General features: G+C 35.8%; 1 protein-coding gene and 6 non-coding genes across 7 annotated transcripts in view; 6 read left to right on the forward strand and 1 right to left on the reverse strand.

Annotated features, from left to right (window-relative positions):
• Positions 1–591: 591 nt before the first annotated feature.
• Positions 592–663, forward strand: TRNAD-GUC (transfer RNA aspartic acid (anticodon GUC)). Its single transcript has one exon. It is a non-coding gene; the product is annotated as a tRNA-Asp (tRNA).
• Positions 664–958: 295 nt separating this feature from the next.
• Positions 959–1,030, forward strand: TRNAV-GAC (transfer RNA valine (anticodon GAC)). The gene has a single exon. It is a non-coding gene; the product is annotated as a tRNA-Val (tRNA).
• A 295-nt stretch (positions 1,031–1,325) lies between these two features.
• TRNAD-GUC (transfer RNA aspartic acid (anticodon GUC)) lies at positions 1,326–1,397 on the forward strand. Its single transcript has one exon. It is a non-coding gene; the product is annotated as a tRNA-Asp (tRNA).
• Positions 1,398–1,692: 295 nt separating this feature from the next.
• TRNAV-GAC (transfer RNA valine (anticodon GAC)) lies at positions 1,693–1,764 on the forward strand. The gene has a single exon. It is a non-coding gene; the product is annotated as a tRNA-Val (tRNA).
• Positions 1,765–2,059: 295 nt separating this feature from the next.
• Positions 2,060–2,131, forward strand: TRNAD-GUC (transfer RNA aspartic acid (anticodon GUC)). The gene has a single exon. It is a non-coding gene; the product is annotated as a tRNA-Asp (tRNA).
• Positions 2,132–2,426: 295 nt separating this feature from the next.
• TRNAD-GUC (transfer RNA aspartic acid (anticodon GUC)) lies at positions 2,427–2,498 on the forward strand. The gene has a single exon. It is a non-coding gene; the product is annotated as a tRNA-Asp (tRNA).
• Positions 2,499–7,000: 4,502 nt separating this feature from the next.
• The window catches only part of LOC107437659 (putative inorganic phosphate cotransporter), a 32,684-nt gene continuing 20,712 nt past the window's right edge, over positions 7,001–18,972 (reverse strand). Inside the window, exons 6-10 of the mRNA XM_087160699.1 lie at positions 18,344–18,493; positions 16,943–17,075; positions 12,161–12,316; positions 11,254–11,339; positions 7,001–7,200 (exon numbers count right to left, since the gene is read on the reverse strand). Coding sequence (XP_087016825.1) covers positions 7,015–7,200; positions 11,254–11,339; positions 12,161–12,316; positions 16,943–17,075; positions 18,344–18,493 — 711 coding nt within the window. The 3' untranslated portion in view covers positions 7,001–7,014. The remainder of the gene's footprint in view (positions 7,201–11,253; positions 11,340–12,160; positions 12,317–16,942; positions 17,076–18,343; positions 18,494–18,972) is intronic.

The raw sequence follows: 18,972 nt of genomic DNA on the forward strand, positions 1-18,972 counted from the left end.
TGTTACATTGCATTTTAAATTGCTAATTAGAATAGCTGGGTATGGTTTTATCTTCACGATCAAAACTTAGAGGTACTGGCAGGCTTTACACTAGATCCCGCTTCGCCAATAAGTAAAATAAAAATATTTCTCGCGCTTGTGTGCCGAAATAGCTCAGTAGGGAGGAGGTTAGAATGAAGATCTAAAGGTCCCTGGTTCGATTCCGGGTTTCGGCATGGCTCATCTCCTCGGTAGTATAGTGGTCAGTATCCCCGCCTGTCACGCGGGAGACAGGGGTTCGATTCCCCGCCAGGGAGAGCATTTTATCTAACAAGCAGCTGGCTTATTTTTTCAGAAAGGAAATCCGAATTCGAAACTTTTTCTTTCTTGTTTCATTGCATTTTAAATTGTTAATTAGAAGAGCTGGGTATGGTTCTATCGTCACGATCAAAATTTAGATGTACTGGCAGGCTTTCCACTAGTTCACGTTTCGTCAATAAGTAAAATAAAAATATTTCTTGCATTGGTGTGCCGAAATAGCTCAGTAGGGAGGAAGTTAGACTGAAGATCTATATGTCCCTGGTTCGATTCCAGGTTTCGGCGTGGCTCTTTTCCTCGGTAGTATAGTGGTCAGTGTCCCCGCCTGTCACGCGGGAGACGGGGGTTCGATTCCCCGCCGGGGAGAGCATTTTATCTAACAAGCAGCTGGCTTATTTTTTTAGAAAGGAAATCCGAATTCGAAACTTTTTCTTTCTTGTTACATTTCATTTTAAATTGTTAATTAGAATAGCTGGGTATGGTTCCATATTTACGATCAAAACTTAGAGGTACTGGCAGGCCTTACACTATATCCCGCTTCGTCAATAAGTAAAATAAAAATATTTCATGCATTTGTGTGCCGAAATAGCTCAGCAGGAAGGAAGTTAGACTTAAGATCTATATGTCCCTGGTTCGATTCCGGGTTTCGGCGTGGCTCTACTCCTCGGTAGTATAGTGGTCAGTATCCCCGCCTGACACGCGGGAGACCGGGGTTCGATTCCCCGCCGGGGAGAATATTTTATCTAACAAGCAGCTGGCTTATTTTTTTAGAAAGGAAATCCGAATTCGAAACTTTTTCTTTCCTGTTACATTGCATTTTAAATTGTTATTCAGAATAGCTGGATATGGTTCTATCTTCACGATCAAAATTTAGTGGAACTGGCAGGCTTTACACTAGTTCACGCTTCGTCATTATGTAAAATAAAAATATTTCATGCGTTGGTGTGCCGAAATAGCTCAGTTGGGAGGAAGTTAGACTTAAGATCTATATGTCCCTGGTTCGATTCCAGGTTTCGGCGTGGCTCTACTCCTCGGTAGTATAGTGGTCAGTATCCCCGCCTGTCACGCGGGAGACTGGGGTTCGATTCCCCGCCGGGGAGAGCATTTTATCTAACAAGCAGCTGGCTTATTTTTTTAGAAAGGAAATCCGAATTCGAAACTTTTTCTTTCCTGTTACATTGCATTTGAAATTGTTATTTAGAATAGCTGGATATGGTTCAATCTTCACGATCAAAACTTAGAGGTACTGGCAGGCTTTACACTAGATCCCGCTTCATCAATAAGTAAAATAAAAATATTTCGTGCAGTTGTGTGCCGAAATAGCTCAGTTGGGAGGAAGTTAGACTGAAGATGTATATGTCCCTGCTTCGATTCCCTGTTTCGGCGTGGCTCTACTCCTCGGTAGTATAGTGGTCAGTATCCCCGCCTGACACGCGGGAGACCGGGGTTCGATTCCCCGACGGGGAGAGCATTTTATCTAACAAGCAGCTGGCTTATTTTTTTAGAAAGGAAATCCGAATTCGAAACTTTTTCTTTCCTGTTACATTGCATTTTAAATTGTTATTTAGAATAGCTGGATATGGTTCAATCTTCACGATCAAAACTTAGAGGTACTGGCAGGCTTTACACTAGATCCCGCTTCATCAATAAGTAAAATAAAAATATTTCGTGCAGTTGTGTGCCGAAATAGCTCAGTAGGGAGGAAGTTAGACTGAAGATCTATATGTCCCTGGTTCGATTCCGGGTTTCGGCGTGGCTCTACTCCTCGGTAGTATAGTGGTCAGTATCCCCGCCTGTCACGCGGGAGACTGGGGTTCGATTCCCCGCCGGGGAGAGCATTTTATCTAACAAGCAGCTGGCTTATTTTTTTAGAAAGGAAATCCGAATTCGAAACTTTTTCTTTCCTGTTACATTGCATTTTAAATTGTTATTTAGAATAGCTGGATATGGTTCAATCTTCACGATCAAAACTTAGAGGTACTGGCAGGCTTTACACTAAATCCCGCTTCGTCAATAAATAAAATAAAAATATTTCGTGCAGTTGTGGGCCGAAATAGCTCAGTAGGGAAGAAGTTAGACTGAAGATCTATATGTCCCTGGTTCGATTCCGGGTTTCGGCGTGGCTCTACTCCTCGGTAGTATAGTGGTCAGTATCCCCGCCTGTCACGCGTGAGACCGGGGTTCGATTCCCCGCCGGGGAGAGCATTCTATCTAACAAGCAGCTGGCTTATTTTTTTAGAAAGGAAATCCGAATTCGAAACTTTTTCTTTCTTGTTACATTGCATTTTAAATTGTTAATTAGAATAGCTGGATATGGTTCTATCTTCACGATCAAAATTTAGTCATACTGGCAGGCCTTACACTAGTTCACGCTTCGTCAATATGTACAATTAAAATATTTCATGCATTTGTGTGCCGATATAGCTCAGTTGGGAGGAAGTTAGACGGAAGATCTGAAAGACCCTGGTTCGATCCCGGGTTTCGTCGTGGCTTTACTCCTCGGTAGTATAGTCGTCAGTATCCTCGCCTGCCACGCGGGAGACCGGGGATCGATTCACCGCAGGGGGGAGAGCATTTTATCCAGCAAGCAGCTGGCTTATTTTTTTAGAAACTTTTTCTTTCTTGTTACATTGCATTTTAAATTGTTAATTAGAATAGCTTGGCATGTTTCTATCTTCACGATCAGAACTTAGAGGTACTGGCAAGCTTTACACTAGTTCCCGCTTCGTCAATAACTAAAAAAAAATATTTCATGCTTTGGAGAGCCGAAATAGCTCAGAAGGGAGGACGTTAGACTGAAGGTCTAAAGGTCCCTGGTTCAATCCCTGGTTTCGGCATGACTCTACTCCTCCTTAGTATAGTGGTCAGTATCCCCGCCTGTCACTTGACAGACCGTTGTTCGACTCCCCGCCTGGGAGAGCATTTTATCTAACAAGCATCTGGCTTATTTTTTTTAGAAAAGAAATCAAAATTCGAAACTTTTTCTTTCTAGTTACATTGTATTTAAAATTGTTAATTAGAATAGCTGGGTATGGTTCATCTTCACGATCAAAATTTAGTGGTACTGGCAGGCTTTACACTAGTTCACGCTGCGTCATTAAGTAAAATAAAAATATTTCTTGCGTTGGTGTGCCGAAACAGCTCAGTTGGGAGGGCGTTAGACTGAAGATCTGATCCTCGGTAGTATAGTAGTCATTAAATCCCGCCTGTCGCTTGGGAGACCGAGGTTCGATTCCCCGCCGGGAAGACCATTTTGCCCCTGAGAATGATCCGAAAGCATGGCATCGCAGTTTTGATCCTCAGAAGAGAGGCTAGTTCTTAGTAACCACTTTATTTATTGACTTTCTTGCGTTAAATAGTAATTTTGAAAACACTCTCGTTTGTCTCATATAAATAACATTAAAAATAAAGTATACACAGCAACCAACAAACGTCAAAATTTTTTTCCATTACCGTCACCTCTGTTTAGAACTGAAAAAACTTCTGTATACATCTATGATACGTTCTATCATGACGTACGCCTCACCTGCCTGGTGTAACGCCTCCAAAAAAGACCTCAACAAACTTATCGTACTCCAAAATAACATCTTGAGAAAGCTCACGGGAGCGAGACGGTTTATCTGTAACAACGCCATTCATAGCGATCTTAACATTGACCACTTTGACCCTCATTTCAACAAATTGAACAGAAACGTCTTTATTAATGCCGCCACCTACGATACCGCAAATTTTAATGATATTTTCGACTGCAAAAATCTCAAAGAGGATGCAAAGTTTAGACCCATAGCACACTTCCACACTCCTGATATCGCATTAACACTTAACAACACAAACACTCACTGACTTATTCACACTCAGATTCAGCTTATCCTAGTGAAAGAGCAGCCCCTCAGGGTCTGATCAGGGGTAAACTGATCCCTGTAACTTAAGTGTAGAGAGCAACCTGGCACAATTACCAGAACGGCCTGGTCTCTACTTTAAACAGAGCCACACTTACTTACACACATTCTTTTAACTCGTCCCCCTCCCATTTGTATACATTCCCAAACAGTAAATACTGTAAATATTCGTTAGTGTTTATTTTTTCATTGTACTTTAATTTTAGCTTTTTTCATGTGCTTCTTAATTACTTTTGTTATTACCTAATAATGGCAAAGTGCCTTTTTTTTCTCACGAATTCCATTTTGCTCCCCAAACTTTATTTTTGTCATGTACGTTTCTTAGTCTAATTTCAGGATGACTCCACTACAACGAACGAACGAACTCTCGTATGTCTTGTAAACTTTTAGTGGCTACATCTCATTTTCAACAGTGAGTATCTTTCTGTTCTTTAGGTGGTGGCTTTTGACATTTCCTTACTCTCAGATTATCTCTATCTTTTTTTCTCCTTATTTAAACTATTTTTTTCTGAAACTAGGCTAAATAGTTGCAGTCATTATTTTCTTTCATTATTTCAATACATTAAATTTCTTTGCATCTGTTAATAAATCAATCTGTAGGGGAAAGTGGGGTCAATTGTAACATTTTTTGCTTAACTATTTTTAACTAACAAAAAATCCAATATATTATTACTATTAATTGACAGACGAGTAAAGTAGACTATCCTCTACTAGAAAAAAAATAAATACCTTATTTTAAATGTTATTATATTAGTGATTAACAATTTTTGGCAGTCGCGCACTTGTTACAATTGTCCCCACTTACGGGGTCTATTGTAACAGTTCATAAACCAACTAAAACATAGTTAATTATACATATTATCATAGTTGTGATATATATTTTTTATTGATCAAAATAGTAATGATATTTTAGGAGTAAAAATAATAATGAGCAGAGACCTAAAGGGTTAAACTTTTAACTTTAAGGGGTTAAAATTTTTAATTTATGCTGTGAAAGGTGACAAATAAAATAATGCACATGCAACATAATATAAATGATATAGGAAACTATTGGTGGTTCTTAAAGAGTTAAGTAATGGTTTGTAAACATAAGATTATTTATTTTCAGCTGTTACAGTCGTCCCTTTACTTATTGTTACAATCGTCCCCAAGTCGCCATTTCAGCTTCATTTGTTAAAAACAATGCTAGTTCATTAACAAATCTAATTTTTTTTTCTTAAAATGTTAATTAAGGTGTCCCCTTACATATTCGGTTAATAATTTTCATTTGTTTAAACAAAATTACTATGTTACAATATAATATTCTAACACCAAAAAAAGTACTTACGTAGCGTGAAAATATCTTTTGTGATATAACTCTTTCAAAAGTAAACAAAAATGGTTGCCAGCAGGGGTGTACATGTAGATTTATTAAATACACCTTGTGCGCCACGTTGGAACCGAATCCAGAACGCGACACTCGAAATATTTGCTCTGTTACAATCGTACCCTGTTACAATTGACCCCACTCTCCCCTACTCCTCAGTTTATTTTGATGTATAATAACTGAGTATTGGTATTTGCGTTTACTCCCTAAACCAATCAAATTTCATGGAAGTGCCTCGCTTTGTCCGTATGACGAGAATATTTTACGTCCTAAACGCTGAGAGTGTGAAAGGAATATAACGCAATGGCACTAAATATAAATTTTAAAAAATCAGTTTAAGGGGTTACCGGTCAATAACTGACCGGTCAATGACTTTTGATCTTGTGAATTTGTGTTCGAGTTTTTGTCAATTCGTGGCTTTGTGTGGTCACCAAAACATTCTAAAAACTTAACCCTTTGCAATTCCAAGTTCTTTGTCACCGAATATTAAATATATAACATCGAATGTATAAGATATCAAATGTATAATGTTTATATATGGTAACCATGTTCAGCGGCTGCGTTAAAGCTTCACCTCCTACATCAGAAAGCCTATTTAAAAAGCACAGACTATTTAAAAAGTGAGCCAGTTGTGCGCATGAACCCAAAACCTTTTATAGAAGTAATTAAGAGAAATTTATCATATATATTTGAGATTTGAATCTGTAGTGGTTGACAAGTGAAGGAGGCAAACCAATTATATTCATAAATAAAACAAATTTTTAGCATATATTTGCTACCAGTTTCTTATTTTAACTAGATTTTGTATTAAGTGACTCGTTCGGAAAGTGGATATCCTTCACAATGGTCTGATCGGACTACCAATAAAAAACCGTGTGGAGGCTTTCAGTTACAGAAGGCGTTGTTTAAATGCGATAAAAGCGTAAATTTGGCAAATAAAATCATTATATTTTGCGGAAGTATTGGCGAATGATTTTGGAAAAAAATGTATATATTTAACTCGATCCTCAAATCAGTATTTTTTATGCAATTTCAATAATTTTCGATAGATGCGCCACATAACCAATTATAATAGAGTCCAAATAATGCAAGTCTGAAACAAACTACCGTGAAATATTTTTTTTTAGAAAAACAATTAATCCAAAATATTTATTAAGATTTACAATTGGCGGAAATTTTCGAAAATTGGCGAATACTTATGATATTTGGCTAATTTACTGGCTAATAATATGAAATCCTTGGTGCGAGCCCTGATATTATATTATGATTGTTTGTTTTCAATTAAAAATATTGTATTAAATATTTCTACCATTTAGTGCTTACATAAGTTTAAATAGCTTTATAAAGTACTGGGAGTGCAAAGGGTTATTCTTAAGAAATGTTCAAGATCTATGTGAATAAATTAACTTTGATCTATGCGAAAAAAATTAACAAAAAGGAATGAAAAATGATCTATATTTTTGAACGGTACATATATTCATCTGAAAATGTTAAGATTTTCTTTTCAGTTTCTTTCTTTTCGTTTTCTTCATTCCAAGGCTGCAATTCTGCAGAGGCAAAAATGTCGTAGAAAAGACCACATAAGAAATGGATAATAGCTGAGCTGATGTAAACAAAAGCCCAGTTTCTAAGTGTTTGCTAAAAAGAAATTAAAACAAAATAGTCATATTTTGAAAACATATTAAAAGTTAGTTTATAGACAAGATCTTCTCAAAAAAATTATTTATGTGTATTTTTATCAGTTACAAAATTGAGTTTCTTTAATAACATTGGTGCAATTTCTATAGTATGCAAATTCAATTTAAAATACTAATAATAAAGCGAAAAATGCGATAAAAGTCACAAATTTACATAAAAACTCTTTGAACAAGGACATTTAGTATTAAACAAATGAATAAAATGCGAAATTTATCGTAATCATTAAAGAATTTTGTAACGCATCTGCTACTAAGATTATTAAATACTAATTCACTATTATAAACTGCTGTTTGTAGAAAATGCAACACCATGAAGGAATCATCAGAATCAAATGAAATTCGCAGCAAATGTCAATTATAGGATATTATGCAAATTAATAAAGTTTCAGAGCCATCGCGCGTGCGTGGCGCGCGCAGCGCCCTCTGAATTGATGCTGAAAGCGTATAAATAAAGTGCTGTAGCGGGACGTTGAAAATAGTCTATGATTATTTGTTAGTGGCAAACGTTTAGTGAGACCTGAGTATGCCTCCACGACGGAAGAATAAGAAATTCAAGCAACTTACGGAGTTTGAACGAGGGAGGATAATCGGCCTTCGAGAAGGAGGATTTTCCTATCGCGCAATAGCAGCTCGTATGCAGCGGAACAGTTCCACAGTGATGCGAGTTTGGAAGCAGTGGACCGACGAGCACCGAACAACTCGAAAAACAGGCACTGGACGACAGAAGGTGACGTCAGAGCGCGATGATCGACACCTGCTCCGCATGGCGGTGAATGATCGCACAGCTTCCTCCAGGCAGCTGGCAGCACATTGGTCTACTGCTACAGGTGTACAATTGTCGGCTTCGTCAATTCGTCGTCGTCTGCTGCGCCGTGGATTGCGTGCAAGGGTGCCATTATACAGGATTCCCCTCACGGCGGATCATCGACGGCTGCGTCGGCAGTGGGCTCTTGAGCACAGAGACTGGCGAGCTGATTGGCACCAAGTTGTCTTTTCAGATGAATCACGCTTCAATTTGTGGACCCATGATGGCCGTGTTCGTGTTAGACGTTATGCCGGTCAACGCTGCCTTCCTGAGTGTATTATTGAACGACATAGTGGTCGAACACCCGGAGTTATGGTCTGGGGTGCGATTTCGTATCATGGACGATCCAATTTGATACGAATTGAGGGTAATCTCAATAGCAACAGATACGTCCGTGAAGTGCTACAGCCCGAAGTCGTTCCTTTCCTTCAAGGCATCCCTGGAGCTATCTTTCAGCAGGATAATGCACGCCCACATGTTTTGCGGACTGTTAGAGACTTCTGTTCAGCACAACGCATGCAACTTCTTCCTTGGCCTGCTTATTCGCCGGATATGTCGCCTATTGAGCACGTGTGGGATATGGTTGGTCGGCGTCTCACTCGTGATCCGCGTCCTGCAGTTTCCAAAGACGAACTTTGGTTGCGCATACAAGCGATATGGAATTCTCTTCCTCAAGCAGATATTCAACATCTGTTTGACTCCATGCCACGTCGTATAGCAGCACTTATTGCAGCGCGTGGTGGCTGCACCAAATACTGATTTCGGACGCTTAATTTGTTTCTTTTGTTTTGAAAATTTCATCATTTATTTGTATCAGTACAAGTCGTTTCTGCATTAAATTTCATTTGATTCTGATGATTCTTTCATGGTGTTGCATTTTCTACAAACAGCAGTTTATAAAGCATGCTAACTTAAGCGAATTACAGGTTCTTATGCAAAAATTAAAATTGTCTATGAAATTTATTATTCAGGAGGACCTCCACACGGTTTTTATAACTAGTCCAATCAGACCACAACGAAGGATATCTACTTTCCGAATGAGTCAGTTAATACAAAATCTAGTTAAAATAAGAACGTGGTAGCAAATATATGACTAAAAATTTCTTTTATTTATGAATATTATTGGTTTGCCTTATTAACTTATCAACCACTACAGATTCAATTCTCAAATATATATGATGAATTTCTCTCAATTACTTTTATAAAAGGTTTTGGGTTCACGCGCCCAACTGGTTCACTTATTAAATAGTCTGTTCGGACTACTTATAAAAGACCGTGTGGAGGCTTTTTGATGTAGGAGGTGATGCCTCAATACGATTTATGAATTCGCTACAAACGTTTAATGTTCCACAATGAATAGATGACTTGTTAGAGAAGTAGTGCTCAAAACTACGAATTAGTTGTTACAATTTTCCCGGACAATAATTAAAGACAGAAAATAATAATGAGCGTGCATAATTATCAACAGCATAAATTTATAGTGAAATCCATTCACATCGAATTTAATCAGGAATAGGAAGATTAATGCAGAGATAAACTATGATAGAAAATACAACCACAGAGATGCCAACTTGCTCCGCACAAGAAATATGTATTTTAAAGTGGTAGTTTATCAATTATGATTCTTGGTTTAATAAATTCAATTTAGTACATTTTTATCCACCACTATTTCTACATAATTAGTAGGCTTATATAATTCATCACTTTTTAGTAGTTATGGAAATTTCTTGAAGCTGTTATGCACTAAAAAGTAAGCAAATAGTTAATTTTTTGCAAAATTTAGTTTGTAATTAATTACCGCTTTTTTATTTATTTTAGCGCGTCCGGATCAGTTGGCATCTCTGTTAATGTGGTGTAACTATCACTACAATTATTAAACATAATTTTACTAGTATATAAGACATGCTAAGCAATTCGCATTAATCCTTTTGATAGATGATAGTTGGCATAGTCGATAATTAAACCCACTCAATGCAACCATGCTATGAAGTTCATGCATGTAAATTTGAAACCGTGCAAAGCTATATTATTTGGATAAGTTTAATAATATCACAAAAATAGAGCTGAAAAAATGAATCAACAAATTGATGTTTAACACGTTCACGCCGGCTGTTCACACCCAGGCCTGACAGCGGGACAGAAAAGAGAAAATACTGGTAGAAGAACTATTTCAATATTAGATAATATCCGGGAGGAGCTAATCTATTCTCAACAATAACAATTCACTGTAAGGAAATTTTTCACGGCGAAGAAGCAATTCAATATAAAAATTGCATCCGTTGAAAACCATTGGCAGTTATGGATTTTTATTATTCCCGGAAAAAAACTAAAAAATGAAATTTATTTGTCACCAGTTCTTACTCCGGTGTGCCACCGGTGGTACGTGCCGGCCGATGAGACAGTCCAGCGCGGGCCACCGGTGGTACGCGCCGTCGTGAAAGTGTTAACACTTTGTATCCGATTTATTTAAATTCCAAACTAAGAGGAAACAACCGAATTAAAACCCATATAAGTTTTTGATTAAAATAAAAAAAAAATTTTGTTAAATAGTTACCAAATATAACATGACAACTTCACTAAATGCTTCGTCATTTATAAGATGTGGTAGTTATAAATGCATTATTTCTTTCTGAAATGGACTGACAGCAAAATGTTTTAGTCACCTCCTTTTTTTATTGGTAATAAATGCATGACTAGTCTGATTCGTCAAATATTAGGGTTAAGTGGTTCTTTCTTTAATCAACATCGAAAAAGGATATGCTACTGTACAAAACTAATATCCGTCAAGTTCTAACTTATTAATTCGAAAACTTGCCTGAGAAAAAAGAGTCTAATATTTTTATCAGTAAAAGGAGGATCTTATGAGCTATTTTTCGACAGAGAGCATTTTCTACAGAAGAAGAACAGATTAGAAGTTTGCAAAATTTATTAGAGCATTGATGTCACATTATCCATAAAATTAATCAGGATTAGATTCGCAAGGTACATCTACAACTTAGATACAATCAGCGACGACTGGACTTTGTCCACTTGACCAATGAGGGTACTAAACTCCCAAGAAATGGCAACAAGGAGAATGTAATGGTAAAATATTCTGAATAAGGCCAAGACCCTCCCGGGCTGCCATGCCAATGATGATAATACATTCCATTGATAAAACTTGTTACAAATGTCATCGGCAATACTTACCCCGCTTTTAAGAATTACTCCAACAAACGCTGGCGCGAGGAAACCTGGCAGTGTTGCAATTGCATTTGTTATTCCAAGAAGAGTTCCTAAAAAAAATAACAATAAATATGTAATAATCGATGTTTCATAAATAACATTTCTGGCGCAGTGTAGTCAATCTAGCAAGACTAATTCAACAAATGATGGAAAATAAATGGGAAACGACCTGACTCCAAACTAGAAAATTTTTCTGGAGAGCAAAAAAAAATGAATAACTCCGGTTTAACTTCTTCGGGTTTGTAGCAAATCAAAAGTTTTAAAATACCTTCTTAATGTTATTATTATTTTATACGTAATGTTATTATTATTTTATAAATAATTCGTAGTTTTTATCGTAATTTATTCGTTATTTTTTTCGTAAATTATTCGATATTTTCATAGTTATTACAGTTTTGTCGTGTTTTTTCTATTGTACGTGGAAAAAAAAATTGCGAGAGTCTTATCATTGAGCACTGAGGAAGTTCCTTACTCAGTAAAAAAGTAGCATTAATGAGAAAAAAAGTAATAGTCACTGATAATTACTTTCTTCAAAATAAAACGAAAATATTCTTCCAAAAAGATATTTCTTTAAAAACTCTTTTCAATATAAGTAGTAGCCCTGTCTGAAGCTGTATCCACCCAGGCAAAGAAAGTAAAAGTAGTAAAAACCACCATTACATTTCTAGATTTCTTAAGAACTGAAGTGAAAGTCTTTCTTTAATTATTTATAACTAAAGATAGTTTACTAGCATTTGTTGTTCTCAATGTAAGAACTAAATCTGTATGCATGCTGAGACTCATAAAACATTTTGAATAAAATCGACATTTTATTTTTTCCGAAATCAGTATAGATAATGATAACAATGACCCTCCTATATATTCTACTTACCAGCAAACTTCGGGCTCATGTCCACGTGATTAACCATAAAACTAGAATAAAGCAAGCCATTCAAACCAAAGGACAAAGAAAATAATACAATTATGATAATTGGACGGCAACCCACAAAGGCGATAGCTACGGCACACAAAGCTGGCCCAAAAAATGCTGAAAATAAAAAAAAAATATATATATTGCTCTTAACAAATAAAAAATTATTTATTTAAAGAATAAGTTTGAGCTATTTTCTTGAAGTGGAAATTTCAGAATCTTAATCTGTAACGAAGGTAATTAACTTCCTTCTACTAAGAGTTCTTGACATTGTAGTGCTTAATAATCATGAAAATGGAAGCACACACTCTTAATAGGGTTAACATGGTATAAACAAACAATAATAATAGCAATAAATCTACTTCTGTACATCTGTTAGCTTTCAATCTTTCCGAAAATGGATTTTCCAAGTGATGGTAAAACAATTACCGAATACCAATCTTCCCAACTTTCTTTGATTTCTGTAAAAATTTATTCGAGTGGTAGTTAAAGATACCTAAAATCACATAACGTTATTTTCAAGCCTCCAAAATGTATGCTTCATTGAATATAATGGAAATAAAAATAATTTTAAATCGAGTATATTAGATCTACCGAAAAGTTCTGTCCGTGAAGGAGCTTTAATATCCAGGATACAAAAGGTGCCTTTATAGGAAAATATTGGTCGGGCATGTACCGAGCTTTTAAACTCTTCCGGTTTTCCCGGAAGATTTTTTTTCATACTTAAAAAGGTACTGAAACTACCATTATTCAATTAATTTTGATTTTTATTAATAATTATAAATTACTTTGTCCGCAACTACGTGTAAATAATTACAACAAATATATAAAAGCCAAATAATTCACACGACAACTATTTACATCCTGGCCAAAATATAAATATAATTACATTTTTGAGTAAAATTGTGTTTCGGTAATTGTTTTACTATCTCTTGGAACATGCATACTTGGAAAGAGTGAAATTTGGCAGGTATGAATGTTCATATCAGATGTACTGCTCAGTTCAGCAAGATACTTTCGTCACAAATTTGAATATATATGGATATGCTCGTATGCGTCTCTTTTGCTAACTCTTTAATACCTCAGCGCATTTGCAAGTGTCTGACACGGGCGAAAGTTACCACTGTCTCCTATTGGCAATCTATATTATATAAAACGCTAATACGTATGTATCAATAAAACCGATGATATTTCTTTTCTCGCCTTGGCAACAGTTTTCATTTTTAATTGATAGGCTTTGTCACGCAAGGGCACGTAGTGAGCATCATATGGCTAATCTATATTATATAAAACGCTAATACGTTTTAATTGATAGGCTTCGGTGCGCAAGAGCACGTAGGGAGCATCATATGTCTAATCGGGTGAATTCTCACTGAATTATCAAAAAAAATTCTCTCAAAATTATCTTAATCGAAGCCGATGCTTTACATCCGGCGCTCAGTACTATTTCATATTGTTTTACAACACATGGTTTTAGCCCTCTGGTGGGAAAGACTTTAAAAAAAACTTACAACAGTTACTTTTCTCAACAACTGAAATTTAGAATAGTGTGATTAAGAAAAATATGTGAACTGTTTGCAATTAATATTGAAATGCACAGGTTTAGACTTTTCTACAGTGAAAAGTTTTCGGAACTTCAGTGTTCAAAAAAGTATACAAAAGCTAGACGTTAAGAACGCATCCAATGAGCGAGCAAAGCGAGCATCGGATTGCGAAGCAATCCGAAATAAACCGCGAAAGCAGTTCCGGGGGTTGGCGAGCGCCAGCGAGCAGGGGGCGAAGACTCCTAGTCTTATTGTATTTCGCGTTATTTTTTTTCGAATTCTCGTCTGACATCATCCTAGTAAATATAATTTACACTATCTCTATATATTCAAGTTCTGTAAAAAAAAATAAACCCTCGATCATTTTTTACCTGTTTTCAGGGAAAAAAACTCGTGTATTAAGGGATTAAAACATAACATTATCATTGATTTAAAAGGTAAATACCATACCACTTTCTGTTATAAAAAGATCTTATTTTAGTAATGTAAAAAAAAAAGAAGAAGACGTTATTACCCTATAATTTTCAACAACAGAAATATTTATAGCGACGATGATAAAATTAAAATATTTGCTGATACCATAGAGAAACAATTCTCATTAAATACGTTCCCCAGTAATAACAAAGCTGATGAGAAGATCAACTTAATATATGATAATTATTTTATTAGCAACAACTGCCACAATCCTGTTGATAATGTGAATCAAGATGAACTAAACAATATTATTAAAATACTAAATAACAGAAAATCTCCAGGTGAAGATAATATTAATAACCGAATGATTAAACAACTACCACTTAATAAGCTCAATGATATTATCAACATCTTCAACGCTTGCCTCAATCTGAATTTCATCAATTGTGTCTGAATACATTGTCTCTCTTTGCAAGTTGTGATTACTGTATCTATGTCTGTAAATAGTATCAACGTATATTTTCAAATCATGCCTGTATATAAATTCTCATATCGAAATCTATTGTAATGCAAAATGTTTTATTCATCAAGCAAATTGCTTGATTTTATTGACTAAGCTACCATAATGATGCTTAATACAAAATGTTTTATTCACTGTCTGTAAATATTTTCATGATGAATTGGATAGGGGTCGCTGCGAGGCCCAGGTGCCCAGTTTTTGTTAATAAATAATAAGTAAAGCAATCTGAATTATTTCCCCACAAATTGGAAAAATGCTATCATCATTTTGTTTCCGAAACCAAGCAAAGATTCAAGACACCCGGAAAATTTTCGTCCTATCAGCCTGCTTCCCACTCTGGGAAAAATTCTAGAGAGAATTATCCTTACCAGACTTGAACCATTAATAACCTTTCAACCGAAAGAACAATATGGATTCAGGAGGAGACTATCCACCACAAAGCAGCTGATCCGCTTAATTGATTTTATAAGCGACGGCATCTCCAAGAAAGAATCCGCAGCCCTGCTTATGCTAGACATGGCAAAAACTTTTGACAGCGTCTGGCATAAAGCTCGAATAACCAAACTTATCAACCAAAATCTACCCTACAATATCAATAAAATTATTGACTCCTACCTCAGCAATAGGACTTTTCAAATAAGACTGGACAATCAACTTTCTATTTAAAAGAATATTCATGCGGGTGTACCGCAGCGAGGCATTTTAGGTCCGATCCTATATTTAATCTATACAAATGATTTTCCCTCTTGCAATAGTTAAATTAACCAAATGATAGCATACTACGCCAATGACACTGCCATAGCCATTAGATCTTTAAATGCCAACCAAGCTGTACTAAATATGTACAATCTTACGCCAGCCATAGAGACATGGTGTGCAGACAATAAAATCCTGATTAATGCAGAGAAATCCAAACTAATGCTGATCAGCAGGAAAAAGAAAAAGAATAAGAGAAACATCAGTAATAATGTTATTCTCTTTGATAAAATCATCCCTATAGTTAGCCAGGCAGACTACCTAGGCTTCACTATCAACAACAAACTAACTTGGAACCTGCAAGTAGAGAAAGTTATCAATAAGGCTCATGCTGCATATTGTTGCCTGAGACCAATCATTAACTCCAGTTCTCCACTACCCCTAAATCTCAAAAAAAAAAACCTTTACACAATGTGTATAAGGCCTATATTAACTTATGCATGCCCTGCCTGGGGATGTATAAACCAAACTCAATTAAAAGAGCTTGAAACAACCCAAAACAAGTTACTAAGACGTATCACAGGTGTTCAATCTCTCTACCAAATAATGCTATCAGATATGATCTAAATATAAATACCATCAACGAATATATTAGCAAACTAAAAATCTCATTCTTTACTAATGCCAAAGACCCAGATCCAGTTGGCTTTAATGAACTCTTAAATAAGGAACTACTATGATGCAGCACAATCCAAATACCTCGTTCTTATTATCAGATTGCATTCTCTCAAAGCATTATAAATAAATAACCCCCCCCCCCCATTTTTATTACCATGGATACTCCCAGAGAGGTGAAAGGATCTTCATGTGATCGCCGACTCGGGGGTATCCACCGCTAGTATTTTACCTAACATGTCCCACTTATACAGTTTTCAATATATTTTTGATCTACAATCTCACATTTAATAAACCAGACACAGAGTATAAACCTGCGTCGCCCAATGCAAGAAAGTACTGTCGTTATGCAAGAAATACTACTTCTCTAGTATTTCTTGCATAACAACAGTACTACAGGCGCCTACGGGCTCTACATCACGATGAAGGAGGGGAGTGTCCGCTTCGCGGACAGGGACTCCGAATGCAACATCAGTCTAAGTCTAAGACGTTATTACAGACATATTCAGATATAAGCTGCTATGCCGAATACTACCCAGTCACCAACTTTCCTTGTTTTTCACTTCTATGCCAAAAGTCTCAGTTGTCAATAAGCACAATTCAGATGAAGAAGTCTGGTGCAGTAGGTACTTCAGTAACACTCCTATCAAGTCAAGTTATTATTACAGAAAACTGCCCTTTTAATACATCCTCAGAAAAGAAGGCAGGTCTGGGTAGTATTGTGTTCTCATAGTGAACAGTTTACTTTATTAAATAACATATTGTGCTGTGATAAAAAATGCATGATTTCGTTGTGATTTCCATATCTTTCATTCACTATTTTAGATTTTTCTAAGTACTGTGGGAATCATTACCTTATTTTGAGTTAAAAATAATTAAAATGCAAGTACTTACCAATGCTATTCATTATTTTTCTGATTGTGGTGACACGTAGATAGTCACCAGCTCTTAAATAGTCGGCTACTATACTTGCAGGGAATGCAAAAAGAGCCATCATCAAAAAAGGAATACCCGATACCAATCCATTCTAAAGAAAGCATGCCCGTTAAATTATATATTTCTATCAAGTTTAATTATTGTTTTTTTTTAAACAAGATATTCATTATTAAGGATATAAAATAAGTGTAAAACAAATCAGTGAAAATGAAGCATATTTTACACTTGATTAATGTTGTTTATAGTAGTTTTTTATCATTACTTTTTTTTTATTTCGTATTATCGAAAATTTAATTACGTTTTAAAATTACAACTTAAATAAAAAAGTATCCCGAATTTTTCATAAAAATATGAAATCCCATATTTTTTTTGTAATGTTAATATAATCGCATCTAAAAAAATTTAAAAAAAAACATTCATTAGTAGAATAAAATAAAACAATTAAATAAGTAGCGTTTAATATTATTTAAAGATAATTTTTTTAAGGTGAACTAGTTTTATAATTATTATTCTCTATTTGTTTCGGCGATAAAAAAAATTTCAGCGAAAATTGTGCTAACGTAATGTCACATACAGAAAATTCGCTAAGGATTTTTAACGTTAATGGATCAACCACGAAGAGAAATTTGCCTCAGTTGAGGATTTTTTGATAGAACTAACCCGTATTTGCGCATAAAGGAGATGAAAACCACTAAAACCTCCCACGATTTGCCTGACTGCTGTAGGGCTCAGATCCTTGACCCACTACCACTGATGATATTTTTACGGAAGTACTTTGGTCGTGGTGAGCAAGGTGCGGAACACGAATCGACCAGCAATCGATTTTGGATCCGAACATGAAATACCTTATTGAGAGGCGAGTGCTCTATCCCCTGAGCTACCACGGCTCAGAGTTTGTGATTTTATTTTTATCTTATAACCGTTGTTAAACAGCCAACCCAATTTTAGGATTTGCGAATACTAATGTTCAACTCCGTAGCCATGTAATTTTTAACCCATTCCGGAAGACAAGGGAACTCCTGGATCAAGTATTGGGAAAATTTTGCCTTCGTAGAGGACTTTCTGATGGAACTAACCCGCATTTACGTTACATGGGGAGGGAAGCCACCAAAACCTTCTACAATTAGCCTGATGGCAAGGAGATTCTAACGCATGATCCATCTGCCATTGAGGATATTTCATGTCAGCACTGTGGTCGGTGCAAGCGGGATGCGGATTTGTAACGACCAGCAATCGCTGCGATTCGACCCGGTTCACCTCATTGGAAGAAGAACGCTCTATCCCTGGAGCAACCACGGTTCAGAGTTGGTGATATGAAGTATATTATGGAATTTAATAGATACTACCCTACAAACTTACATCTTTTAAATCAAAGTGCAGAACGTTACTCAAGTATGTTGGCATCATTGTCAGCAAAGTATAAAATGCCCAATTATTTCCAAAATGTGCTACAATGACTGCCCACATGGGCAGTGATGTCCAGATTGATTTCCACGGAATTTTCATATCCTAACAAAACAAATGAGATACTTTTGATTAAAAAGTTAAAGCAGTAAAAAAATACATTATCTCTGTCAACTAATAATAGTAATTATTATTTTATTTAAATGTTTATTTTTCTGTTCGTTCTTCAGGCAAACAAAATAACTTTTACGATTTTTGCAAACTATATTTTCTTGTGCTAGCCAATTTTATTCTTTGATATATTTTTCGAGTCCTCTGTGCTTTTCCATAGTAACGCCACAATTCAGGACAAATTGGTATGTTTCCTTACTTTTTGCAATCGAATCTATATAGATATAATGGTAGAAATCACATAAATCTCGGTGCGCTGCCGCGATCGGCATTAACCGATTCATCTGTAGTAATAAATCGATGATGAGGAGCAATCGAATCTCGGGACAGCCAGATACTACTCTTTTTGCAAAATATTTTATAGAGTGGTAAACGTTTAAAAGCTAAACTTTCAGAATTTTGGTTATTTGTTG

The sequence above is a fragment of the Parasteatoda tepidariorum genome, chromosome 4, assembly GCF_982258835.1.
Source record: "Parasteatoda tepidariorum strain Cologne lab strain chromosome 4, Ptep-v5.0, whole genome shotgun sequence".
Taxonomy (NCBI): Eukaryota; Metazoa; Arthropoda; class Arachnida; order Araneae; family Theridiidae; genus Parasteatoda; species Parasteatoda tepidariorum.